General features: G+C 39.4%; 1 protein-coding gene and 1 long non-coding RNA gene across 3 annotated transcripts in view; one reads left to right on the forward strand and one right to left on the reverse strand.

Moving 5' to 3' along the window:
* Positions 1-13814, forward strand: part of LOC144454798 (uncharacterized) — a 41248-nt gene that overhangs the window by 19346 nt on the left and 8088 nt on the right. The gene's annotated exons all lie outside the window — the stretch shown is intronic.
* IL1R2 (interleukin 1 receptor type 2) overlaps positions 3478-13814 on the reverse strand; it is a 47508-nt gene continuing 37171 nt past the window's right edge. For both annotated transcript variants that reach the window (XM_020987870.2, XM_020987869.2), the window contains exons 7-9: positions 10596-10731; positions 7476-7618; positions 3478-4279 (exon numbers count right to left, since the gene is read on the reverse strand). In XM_020987870.2, coding sequence (XP_020843529.1) covers positions 4098-4279; positions 7476-7618; positions 10596-10731 — 461 coding nt within the window. In that variant the 3' untranslated portion in view covers positions 3478-4097. The remainder of the gene's footprint in view (positions 4280-7475; positions 7619-10595; positions 10732-13814) is intronic.

Genomic DNA, 13814 nt, shown 5'->3' on the forward strand with positions numbered 1-13814 from the left:
AGCTCATGCCAGTCAATAACAGCCAGTCGATAAAGATTTATTTAGTGTCTACAATATGTCAAGCACTGTGCTAAGTATGAGGAGCACATATGCAGGGAAAAAAAATGGTGGGGGGGGCTAGGAGGGATAGGGTGAGGTAAAGCACCCTATGTGGGAGCATGATAGAGTTTATTTCAAAGGAGTACAGCTGTGTAGGAAAGTGAAGAGATGGCTGCCCTGGAAACTCTCTTTAAATAGAGGTTTGGAGAATTCTTTATTTCTTTTTTTTTTTTTGGCTAGGCAGTGGGGTTAAGTGACTTGCCCAGGGTCACACAGCTAGTAAGTGTTATGTGTCTTAGGCCGTATTTGAACTCAGGCCCTCCTGAATCCAGGGCTGGTGCTCTGTTTACTGCACCACCTAGCTAACCCCTGGAGAATTTTTCATACCACCCTCCAGCCCTCCAATCAGAGGACACCAGAAGGCATTGAGGGTACTGATGAGGTATGAATAATCAGGCTGTTAAAATCTCGCTGGATGGTGAGCTTCCTGATGACAAGCTTCCTGTGGGCATGGTGGAGTCTAGTCCAAAAGAGTACCGTCGTCGAGTGGGAAATGATGAGACCACTGGCCTGGTAGTCCTCTTTAAATGGAGATTTGGAGAGTTCTTTGCTTTGCTCCCCAGCCCTCTAATCAGAGGGGCTACTTGTAGGTTATTGCTTTATTAATGCTTAAACCAGTGTGGCCTAACCCCAAAAAATTAGGAAAGAAAAAAATGAATAAAAGTAAAACAACAATAGCGATAAAATGATGCAACTTGTCTTTGGCCTTGCTCACAGGGAGCCAGTGAGCCTCGGGAGGTTTCGTTCTCTCGTCCTCTTGAAACAAAGCTGTCAAGAGTGATCCTGGAGCTTGTGAATTCAGTTTTAAACCCTTTTCTCCCTCTAGGCTCCCCCAGGCTCTTGTGCTACTGCCCCTATGGGCAGGGCAAGCAGTGTGCTGGAGCCAAGGAGAGCGGATTGTGCAACGTTCAACATCAGCATTTAGATCTTGGACATTGATAACAGCTATAAATCAGAGTTTGGTTCATTGTTGTGTTTATTGTCTAGACTTAAGAAGGTGATGGATATAATGTTAATGATGTAGACGAAGCTTAAAAGTGTGCTGAGAGGTTGGTTTTTTTTCCAGTGACTTAATTGTTAAGCATTTACAGCACACCCCTAGCAGACTCAAATATGGGGTGCATTCGTAACAGAAAAAAACACACAAGCTCCCCCCCTCAAAGGGCAAGTTTAGTTCCAGCTGGGATTTCATGGTGCATGGGGCTCTCCTAATAGGTACTTGAAATTTTGGATGAATCAGAAGTCAATCCCCTCAACCTCGGATGTGAGACCAAACCATGTTGAGTTGCAAAAAACTTTTGCCTGTCCCCTCAGCTGCTAATCTCCTTTCCAAGTGCTTCCCATCTGCTCTGTGTATATCTTGTATGCACCTAGTTGTTTGCACACTGACTCCCTATTAGAATGTAAGCTCTTTGAGGCCAGGAACGATTTTTGCCTTTCTTTGTATTCCTAGCGCTTTGCACAGTGCCTACAACAGAGTAGGAATTTCGTTAAATGCTTGTTGACTGACTGTCATTTCTCACATAGACTTCTAAAGCATATAGGGCAATCTAAATAGATTCCTGGGAGATGCTGGGGTTCTCTAAAGTAAACTAAGGGAAGGTGGGTGCTCTCACATCCAGGACACGTGCGTCAGAAAAGAAATTGAATGATCCTCAAAGGCCATTTAGAAGCTGGTGGCCCTAAGAAAGAGAAGGATTTTTTAGGAAAGGACTTTGGGGATTTACTTTTAGAGATTGTTTTGCAGTTCCCAGGCTTTTTATTTTGAGATCCATGAGTCACTAAGTCTTATCTTTCAGATGGCAAGAATAGCAAAAAACGGGTCTAAAAGGAGATAATTTCAGAGACACTTAAAGGAATGAAAACTATAAGAAAAATTTTATTAGAACTGTCACTATTGTACCTCATACTATTCAGCTAAAATGATGGTGCAGACTGTTAGAATGCCCTGACCTGATTATTGAAGGAGATTGGGTCAAAAGACTGGATAGCTTTATTATAATCAAAATGTCGATTCATGTCTAACAGTAGAATGAATTATTTACTAATAAGGACTTGCCTCCTCATCTAGACTTGTGTGATGACTTATAAGACAAATATGTTTTTCTATTAGTATCTACTCTGCTCTTTTTTAACCTTAAAAGCCAGTCTTTACTAGAATATGAAGAGGTGGACAAAAATTAGTTACTTCCTCCAATAATCGAGATCAGAGGGCCTATGTCAGTGTGCCAAGCACTGTGCTAAGTGCTAGGAATAAAAAGGAAAAAAAAAGACAGCCCTTGCCTTCAAAGGACTTACAATCAATCTAATGGAGGAAGACACCTCAGAAGGAAGCTAGACTGGGGAGGGCAAGGTACCTGATGTGGGGATATTTTTTAAAAGTCCAGGAGTGCAGCTGGGTGGGAAGTGAAGAGATAATTGGCCTGAGCAACCTCCTTAAATGGAAGTTTTAGCAAGAGCTCTTCACTTCACTCTCCAATCAGAGGGACCCACAGGGAAGAGGGCATTGATGAGGTGTGAGATCAGCTAGAGCTGATCTGATTTTGCAGGGGATTGATGGTATCCTTGCCATTGTGGTATCCTTGCACTGACCAAGGGCAAAGGTATCATTCCTTCTAGAGTGATGACAAACACCAAAATATCTTCCTACTTTGTGTCCCTTCCAGCTCCAATCCAGTCACCAAACGATATTCTTCACTACTCATTAATTCTAATACTTGGATATGTTTTTTTAAATGGAATGAGCTGCCCTGTGAGTTGGCCAACATCAGAATTATTTAAGCAGCAACTGCTTGGGGAAGAAGGTTAAATTATGTGACATTCAGTTGGGTCCCATTCAATTCAAGTATCTATAATTCTAAGAATCTCACTTCCCTGCCCAAGAATTTGAGGTAGTTCCCTATCATAGCAATTCCAGTCATGTAGGATCTAATCTCTTCTCTCTACTACAAAATTCTGGCCACCGGTTCAAATAAGTTTAATGTCTGTACCATTCCACTCAGCTAACCCCACTTTTTATTCCCATAGCTCTGCCTTTCACATTCTTTTCTTATCCTAAGAATCCCACTTCCCCCTCTATGATGTCCCAAGCCCATTACCTCCTTCAAAACCTTGTTTGTTTGTTTGTTTGTTTCCATCCATTAAGACCAGGATCATCATCATCATCATCAGACATCATCAAAGACATGTATGTGTGCCATGAAAAGAAGTTGGGCCAGTCATGCAGTGCAAGTGTAGGATAACAGATAGAAACTTAAGTGTTAAACCAATATCCACAAAATTGAAGATTTGGAGATGGGGTTCTTTTTAGTCTTTTTTATGCAATGTATGCTTTACTCAGAATAATATTTTTAAATGTATAAAATAAAATACATAGGATTACAAATGAAAAACATTATATTGAAATATAGTCATCAAAATATTTGAATACATATACATTCACAGACCCCAGATTAAGAATTCCTAACCTAGAAGATAGTCCTTAATGTAAATGAACAAGCATGTGCTAAGTGCCAGGGATATAAAGAAACACAAAACCAGTATTTGCCCTCTAGGACCTCACATTCTAATAGGGGAAACAATATGTAAATAAGCAGAAATATATAAGATAAATAGAGATAGATGAAAGATGGGGGGGGTTGCAGGATATGAACAAGAACAACTCAGAGGAAATAGTGAAGGGTCTAGTGATCTAAACAGATGGATAAGATCACAGATCCATTCAGGTACCAAAGTATTAAGGTCCATAAAGGCAAACCCTTCACTCCATTCATTTAAGCTGGGAGCAATAGAAGGAAAAGGTTTCTACACAGTGCCACATGCAGAAAGTCAACATATGTTCATTTTACTTTCTGAGTCAACACTTCACCATGAGTCCAGTGGTTTCGGGATGAATTCTTGGCGAGGGGTGTGGGGGCGGGGGTAGGAAGGAGGGACAGGGGGGGCCAGAAGAGAACAACTGTTTGTCATTAAAAAAAAAAAAGAATATGATTGTGGTTTTATATCATTTCTTTTCTGTAAGGAGTAGAGGATTGACAATCACGAGCGATAATCTTTGATTTTGTAGTAGTATATACTTTTCCAGGTTTCTGTTTCCACCTTATATGCATCCATATGCCAACAAAGACCAAGAAGATGAGTGAGAGAGGAGCCACAGCAATTCCCCAGGAAAACGTAGGTTCTGGAAGAAGCCATAGAACTCAATTACTGTGCATAGCATTCTCTAATTATCTATCATGAAGTTGTAATTGCAGTCTACCTATTACAGGTTAGCTGAGGCTCAGAGACATGAAGTGACTTACAAAGTTAATAAATGCTAGTTGTTTGGAAGGGATGAATCTTTGTATTGATAAAAAAAAATTGTGACATTGTACAGTTATGACTTCATACCTCTGGGCTTCAAGTCCCTCATCAGTGAAATGCATCTAATATTTCTCTCCTCTCCTTCGTAGGCATTTAGGGAACAGGGGTAGAATTGGATTCTTACCAATGGAAACTCCCTTTATCCATGCAAACTGATGATTTGTGTATAATTTACAATTCTTAGGCAGTTTCCCATCACACTAGGAGATTAATTGACTTGCTCATGACCACACAACAAATATGTTTCAAAGGTTGGACTTATACTCAGATCTCCCTGACTTCAAAGCTAGTCCTCTCTATCCATTACACCAAGGATTGTGAGAAAATTAACAGAGACCCAAAATATGAAAAAATCTAGGATTCAAGTTGTTGCAAATGTCAGACATTATGCAACATGCATGGAAAGTTCCTTATTTTTAAGTTCCATCCTTTAGTTTCCTCATACTAATCGAAATCATAACTAAGAAAAAAGTAAATGAATGAACATGCAAGTGAATCAGGAATGGTCACAGCTACCACTTCCATACCAAATTCCTAGTTTTCAATTCATTTTTTGATCACAACCTCTAACCATTCCAGAGTTAGCATTGTCAAAGTCTGTTTTCCCCACAAAGTTGCTAACACTTTTGGCATAAGGGTGATAAACTGTAGATTTCCTGACTAGAGTTCTGCTTTTAATATCTGATATCTGATGAACAATTTTTTTTTCTGCTTTTAATCTGATGAGATTAAAATCTGAGATCTGATGAACAATGGAGGGCTATTTCTAGAGTCCTGTCTCTGGAGATCAGTAATATGTAGAGTCCTGTCTCTAGAGATAAGTAATATGTACTTTAAAAGGGTTTCCAGGGACTACAGATCACTTTATGATGGATTTCATAACACTAGTGTATATGTGTGGAGCACTTTAGGGTTGCAAGGAAATTTACACACTAAGGTAGATAAATTGTAATTGCAATCTACCTATTACAGGTTAGCTGAGGCTCAGAGACATGAAGTGACTTCAAAGTTAATAAATGACAACAGCAGAACTTAGCCTAATTCATCTGATTGTTAGTTCTTTGCTCTTTTCTGGGGACAGTATCAAAGGAATTACCTTCCTCCCTTGAGTCTGAACGCACATTTTGGAGTTTGATGATTATTTTTTTTGGTATGTTCCATACCACTTAGAATAAAGTAGAGATCAGGTCAATGCCAGTAACCAAAGAGTAATGATACAGACTCTAGGCATGAGCTCTGGCTGTCCCCAGTGTCTAATCTGCATAATTGCCAGATTCCCTGTGTAATGTGTGAGCATTCAGGAAATAAAAAATTATTTCACTAACCTCATAAAGAATGACAAACATTACAGTTTGCTTTTCTGGTGTGCCCACTTCCTCCAACAACAACAATAACAAAATGTTTCCTTCTTTCAATGATCGCTCTGTGCTCTTATTTACATGCCCTTTCTAAACCAAAGCCTGGGTCACCAGGCTCATAAAACTCTGAGGACTAATGTCTTAGACTCTCATAAATAGGAAGGTGGAACAGCTCCAAGTGACTCTCCTCCTGAGCCTTGCTATTGACCAGGCAGGCTTGTCCTCTCAACTTAGAATCTTTCTAAAGAACTTCAGTACTTCTCAAAGTATATTAGACAATCATCTTAACCTTTTTCTAAAAATTTGCTTGCTGTCCTTTAAACTTTTCATCCTAACTCATCTCTCTCCCCATCCCCACCCTAACCCTCATTCAGATCCAACTCTCATATATATAAAATTGTTTAAAATGAGAAATATTCATCCTTCCAGAGTACAATCCCTTAGTACCATCCTTCAGTTAGACAAGTAAAGAACTGTTTAAATCAAAGGTTCTTTTTGTTTGTTTGTTTGTTTTGTTTTTAGACAATTGGGGTTAAGTGACTTGCCCAGGGTCACACAGCTAATAAGTGTCAAGTGTTTGGTCTGAGGCCAGTAAATCAAAGGTTCTTAACCAAACAGTCTGGGAATAAATTTCAAGGAACCCATGAACTTAGATGGGGGAAAATTTACATCTTTATTTTCACTGATTTTTGTTTTCCTCTGTAAACCTATGTATTTTATTTTATGCACTAAAGGCATTATTCTGATAAGGAATTCATAAGTTTGAGCAGACTACAAAGAGGTTTTGTGACACACACAAGAGTTAAGATCCTTAACTTCAATAATATCATGGAAGAATGCATTTGAGAGACTGTTATGGAGATGAGTAATGATTAGACCTCATCTGTATGTGCCATAGGGCACATCCAGAAACAAAGGACAGAATCAATCAACCAACAAGCATTTATTAAGCACGTCTTAGGTTCCAGGCACTGTATTAGATGCTGGAGATATTAGGACAAAAATGAGTCAGTCTCTGCCCTGAGGTAGCTAGGTGATATAGTGGATAGAAAGCTGAGCAGGCTGTTAGGAAGATCTGAGTCTAAATCCAGAATCAGACACTTACTACCTGTGTGATCTTGGGCAAGTCACTTAATCTCTGCCTCCCTTAGCTTTCTCACCTGTAAAATGGGGATCAAAAAGCACCTACCTCACAGGACTGTTGTGAGGATCAGTGCCAGATATGTGGTAGGTGCTTAATAAATACTTCTGCCTAAAGGAAGTCAACACCTACACATACAAGTATATGGGAATGCTATCCAAAATAGATACAAGGTAATGGGGAATGATGGTTGAGGTGGGAGGAGGAATCAAGAAAAGCCAAGCTGAAAAGGAGAACAGGGTTCCTGATATGTGCAAATGCAAATTTAGGTTTGATCCCAAAATGGAATGGGCTGAAAGTTGTGGGTGGGAGTGGGGGAAGTTTCCCCTCACTGCAGATGTTCAAACAGATGCTAGATTACTACTTTTCAATGATGTCAGAGTAGGGACTACTTTTGGGGTGTGTGCTGGGCTAGATGGCCACAGAGGTCCCTTCTAACTCCCCAATTCTGTGATTCTGTTAATTCATCAACAGAGAATTTGTACTGTTTGTCCTCTGTGGATGAGGATACTTACCTTCTTTAACTCTTACTTGCAAGGTCTGGTATCCCAATCTGTTTTGGGCAGTGCATATAAATTCAGTGTTCAAATCCTTCTTTTCCACTGAATTAAATATCAGAGACATTTCCATATAGATCCTATTGTTTTCTGAATATTCACTGGGTGAGAAAAGGGTTTGGGTAAAAATGTGAGTTTAAAAAACAAACAAATTAATCTTCATAACCATCATTCTAATTCTGGGAGAATTCATTAAGGCCTAGGATGTCAATGATGAGGTAGGCAATGGCAAGATATAGATGAAAGGAGAAATCACCCCCATCAAGGACTTTGTGATCCTTGTTCTCAGTCAGGTGCATTTGGAGCATTTAACCCTGTGAACAGCAGTTCATTTTGATAAGGTTAAGCTCTTGCTGAAGTTCATTCATACAGTGGGATCAAGGTGACTACAGTAGCCTTGCTTTAAGTAATGGAAAGTCAATTTAAAAATATTTGGCAAACCAAGTTAATGAGAGCAAGCAGCAGCTAATTTCAGGGAAAATCTAAGTGTGCCATTAATAAATCTTTTGCACATTGATGGACAGGACCTGGGACTCAGCCTGCAGCTGAGTAACTAGGACAGAGAGTGCCAACCAGGGAAGTGCCTACAACTCTTTCTCTCTGAACCTGCAGAGACTCAAGCTAGCTTGCACATCTAGGACCAAAAACTCTCTATGGGAGCTAGGGACAAGAAAACAACTTTGGGGTTAGAAGCCTGCAACACTCAAACAAAGAAGGCAGCGAGCAGACCATGCCCTAGAAGGGGCCACTTAGGACCTGCTGATAGTTTGCAGCTCCAGGGTCTGATGCCACCAGAGATCCAGGAATAACATAGCACTCAGCACTTGGAGAAAGCAGTGACAGACCCCAAATAATATAGATCAAGGCAACACAGGCCCCCAAGTTTCTCCCCAGAAATGTGTACATTCTTGGGCCTTATGTGAAGTCCTAGTTCAGGAAGAAAGGCCAGAAGAATGAGAAAACACAAAGGGGATATTTAATAAGGGTAATACAGAACTGTCTCCAAGTTCATGAGTGGTAATTGCTTACCAAATATTTCTTTTTAAAAAATATAGAACTGTGTTTTAATTTGCAGAGGAAACTCCCAGTGAGGAATCTCTCTCTAATGATGTCATACAGATCTGCAACCTGCAACCCTTTTGCAATTTATAGGCTAAGAAAATTGTCTGAGGCACTGATAAGTTATTCTTCGTTACTCTGAGTCTGACTTTCTCTTTTTAGTTACTCTGGACTGCTTCACTGTTGCTTGCCAATGTGAAAAATGATTTTATTAATCATTACCATAGAGATTCAGAGCTTTCCTCCAGTCCCCTTCTTTCAAAATCCTGACATTTCTGATAATGAGATTACATTGACTCTCCATATCCTGGTCAGACCCCAGCCCAAGCTCACATATAATTTAATCTAAGGTACTGAAGCCCCATTGTGTTCTGCTCCCATTTGGGTGGAGACAGATTGGCAGCGATCTGTCTAGATAGCCCAAAGCTGGGAGTGGTCTGGTATGGTTGGAGGAGGTCTGATAGAAGAGGTATTTCCTCTGACCAGGCATTTCCTCTGTCTGGAGATAAGATGATGGTGAAATGATATCAGCCTCAGTTGAAAGGGTACATAAATTGTGCACTCCAATCCTAAATTGAGCTCTGAGTTCCAAACTGTTATCTCCCACGCATGTATGTCACCAGCTTTGAGAGAAATAAAACGATGGATAAAACCTAATCATGTTGGTCTTTCTTAGACCAAACTCTGAGGTTGATGCCAGCAATGTGCAAATAACAAATTATATGGGGTTTTCAATCTATTAGAGCATGGATTATAGACCATTAGAGCTGGAAGGGACCTTAGGGCATCATATATTCCAGCTGTTTCCATTTACAAATGAAGAAAGTAGGGAGTGAAGATGACTTGCCTAAGACTGCCAACAAAGAGTAGAAAAGGGCAGCTAGGCGGCACAGTGGATAGAGCACCGGCCCTGGATTCAGGAGGACCTGAGTTCAAATCTGGCCTCAGACACATAACACTTACTAGCTGTGTCACTTAACTCCATTGCCTAGGCAAAAAAAAAAAAAAAAGAGAGAGAGAGTAGAAAAGCAGGGTATCCTAAGTCCTGGGACAGTGTCTGCCTCTCCCCCAAGCTGCCTTCTGCAGACCAAACAATACTAAAGATATTTGGCATTAGGCAATAAGGACATGTTAAGGAGGGTGTTTTGGATGACCAAAACTAAACTTATTTTCAATTATTTTATAATTTTTGACCTTTCAGCGGGCCTTCTCTCTAGTTCCACTTAAGTTTCATTCAATGCAAGGAACAAAGCTTTTTAGATAGGGGCTGCCAAGTGGTGCAGTGTACAGACACCAGCCCTGGAGTCAGGATGACCTGAGTTCAAATCCGGACTCAGACACTTACTTAGCTGTGTGACTCTGGGCAAGTCACTTGACCCCAATTGCCTTGCCAAAAAAAAAAGGAAACAATTAAGAAAGCTTTTTAGATTTCTTTGATTTTTAAAACTAGACTTTTTTCTTTAGTTAACTTCCCTATGTTCATAGGAACTGATACAAAGTAAAATAAGCAAGAATCAGAAACCCCCCCCCCACAATATATGCAATAACTATAATAATGTAAACAGAAATAAATCAACAATAGAACAATAAAAAACCCTAACTGAATATTGGGTGATTATAATGAACAAACTTGGCCTCAAAAGAGATATAAGAAAAATACCTATTTTTTCGACCCTCCTTTGAAAACATAGGGGACTATAGACATATAGTACTACATATAATGTTGGCCTTTTCCTATATGTTGGTTAGTTTCCCTGACTTTTCTTTTCTTTTCTTTTTTTAATTCTTTGTTGTAAGAAATTACTTTCTGGAAGAAGAAGGGGAGGAATCCAGTAAGAAAATGTAAGGGAGATAAAAACAAAAGATTTTTAAAAAATTATTCTAAAAATATTAACATCCCTTTACAACTGCTAAAAATTAAATTCCCTCTTTTGCTGCACACCAATTCTGAGAATGAGAAAGCCAGCCCAAAGAGCCAGTACAAGTGATAAGATTCTAAGTTTTATTAAGTAAACTTACTGGAGCTGTCCCTCTTTAACTCGTCCTTCTTTGTAGACATGATGCAGGAAAGTATTATTTGCTGTCCACCGCAAAAGTGCTGTAGGCCGTGAACCCAAGCCAAAAAATGCTTTGCAGGGAATTATCAGTTTTGAACCTAGATAAAGACAGATTAAACAAAGAGTCAGAGAGGGGCAATTTAAGAAAAGAAGAAAAAAAAACAAGAATAGATGAATGCTTCCTGTCATAGCTTCCAATAGGGGCCTCACTAGGCTTTCTCAAGTAGATTCACCACAACCAAGTATCTTGAGCAAAATGACCATTTTGGGGGGCCACTTACTTTCTAAAAACATCTTGGTCGTCCAAGTCTTCTTTTGCACAAAAGCTAGATTCCTCAAAATAGTTCCCTAGAACTTCCAGATTATCTATTGAGTTTCCCACCTCAACTTAGTTCCACTACTGGTCTACATCCCAATTTCTTGCATGGTCTCTCTATAATTATAACAATACATAGCATTTATATAGCACTTTAAGGTTTGCAAAGTGTTTTTACATGTATTACCTCATTTGATCCTCACAAAAACCATGGCAGGTAGGCTATTATTACCATCACTATTTTACAGTTGAGGAAATTGAAGCTAGAAGAGGTTAAGTGAATTACCCAGGGTCATACAGCTAGTAAGTGCCTGAGGCAGGATTTGAATTTTTATTCTTCCTGACTCCAAGTCCAGCCCTCTACCCACTGGGCCACCTAGCTGCCTATAATAGAAAGGAATAGGAAGCAGAGATGGCAGATGTGGAGGGTGCTGGATTAGAGAAAACAAAAAGATGGAATGAACTTTAGAGGCATTATTGTGTAGCAGATAGGACGTTGGACTTGGAGTCAGGAGGACCTGGATTCAAATCCTACCTCAGATTCTTACTAGCTCTGTGAGCCTGTGCAAATTATTTCACTTCCCTGACCTTTAATATTTCATTTGTAAAGCAAAGGGGTTTGGAATAGATAGTCTCTTCCAGTTTTAACTCTATGATCCTATTATCCCATGAAGTCCCCATTCCCATATCTCTCACAGGGGGAAAAAAATCTTTGAAAAAATGAACTTTTTCTTTTGTTCTTTCAATCAGATTTCTCCTCTGACCTCTCCTAATTGTCTCTCTTTCCATTTTGTAATCACTTCCCCATTCTGATGTCTTCCCTCTCTTTGAATTAAAAGAAGAAATGATTCCAGTATTGATAGCCCAGATTTCTCTGTCCACAAACCAAAAACCAAAGGCATCCCTTTTTTTTTGTTCTCACCCTTATGGGTTCCTACCCTCTAATATACATCTTAAAACACACACACACACACACACACACACACACACACACACTCACACACACATCCCCCTCTCTTCCCATGTCCTAGTTGGCCCAGATGAGAGATGAGAGCTGATGTGCACCTAGGGAAACATGGAATTTTGAACACTTGAATGCCAAACACTAGGTTTCCAGTTCCCAAAGTCTATTTAAAATAGGTTCTTTCCAATAGTAACCGCTTTAGGGCAGCCAAATAAAGAACATGTTAATCCTAAAACAGAAATGAAAAGTAGGTCCCTTGACAAGCATGAGTATCTACATGTTGACTCTTTGTGGTTGTTGTTTTTCAGTCATGTCCAAATCCTTATGACCCTTTTTGGGTTTTCTTCGTAAAGATCCTGGAGCAGTTTGCCATTTCCTTCTCCAGCTCATTTTACAGATGAGGGAACAGGGTTAAGTGACTTACCCAGGGTCACCCAGCTAGTTGTCTGAGGCTAGATTTGAACTCAGGAAGAGGAGACTTCCTTACTCCAGGCCCAGCTCTATTCACTGCACCACCCAGCTGCCCACATAAATACTATGGTAGCCTTAAATAGTCACTACTACATGTTTGGGTCACACTCAAATACTTCTATGTGTGTCCCATAAGTTATATGAGCATTGTACCACCTTCAGCTGGCTCTACACTCCAGTAGTTGAGAAATGAAAAATTCATTTAATTGGCATTTTCATGCCACTAGCCAAATAACCAATATGTTTTTTTCCTGTGTTGGCTGACTTTTTAAGTAACACATAGATGGAGCTTTAGAATAACTCTTGAGAAGACAGGGAACAGATTGTGTTTGTTGTATTTAGCCCTTAGAGCTCTAGGGGCCATGAATAAAAACTAAGGGCTTAACACAATATCTTTCCGGGCAAGAGTATAGAGGGAATATTTCTATAAAGAATATTTTACTTATTAACAGTCCTGGTTATTCCTTTTATAAAAGGAATACAGCTGGATCCCAATTAATGCAAATAATGAATCCTGTGATATAGTTTCATATATTCAAATTCATATTATCTGAAGTTATAGTCATGCAAAATATGGTCATTGGTTCCAGTCTAATGGAAGGAAATAATACATTACAAATTCAAATAATGTGAATTTCATATGATTCATTATTTGCACTAACTGGGACCTAGCTGTAATCACTCAGAAAGGTATACTTCTGTATCTTTGTATTTTGGACACCCTTAACCTTTATTAAAGGTCAACTCTGATATCTCACTGTGGTTTGGAGGTGTCTGGGTCCTCAAAGACCAGCAGAGTAGAAGCTCTGACTGGTGCAATCAAGTGTGGACCTAGTGATAGATTGTGTGGATGTGTATTGAGGATCAACCTAGCTAAGTTCGGGCTCTTCACCAAGTTGGGTTCAGGTTTCAGCCACAGCAACTTGTGAAGACCCTCTACTAAATCATAGTGGGGTTGCTACTTCCTTTGATGGATAAAATTATTGGTTGTTGAAACAATAACAATAACAACAACAACAACAATGATAATAGCTAGCATTTATTTAATACTTTAAAGTTTGCAAAGCACAGTGCAAATATTATTTCATTTGATTTTTACAACAATCCTGGAAGGTTGGTGCCATTATTATTATTATTATTCCCATTTTGCAGATGAGAAAACAGGTAGACAGAGATTAAGCAATTTGTCTATGATTACACAGCTAGTATTTGAGGCCACATTTGAGCTCAGGTCTTCCTAATTCCAGTTCCAGCACTTTATCTACTGCCCCAAGTAGCTGCCTCAGTCAATGCCTAATTAACTTAACCTTAATCTATAAAGGAGGGAGTTGGAATTAATCATTGACCCATCTAGTCTGGTTCAGGGGATTTAACTTTTTTGTGTGTCCTGGATGCCTCTAGAAGTATGTTAAAGCCTATGGACCTTCTTT

This window comes from Phascolarctos cinereus, unplaced genomic scaffold (genome assembly GCF_003287225.1).
Source record: "Phascolarctos cinereus isolate Bilbo 61053 unplaced genomic scaffold, phaCin_HiC Scaffold_7;HRSCAF=346, whole genome shotgun sequence".
NCBI classification, from domain to species: Eukaryota; Metazoa; Chordata; class Mammalia; order Diprotodontia; family Phascolarctidae; genus Phascolarctos; species Phascolarctos cinereus.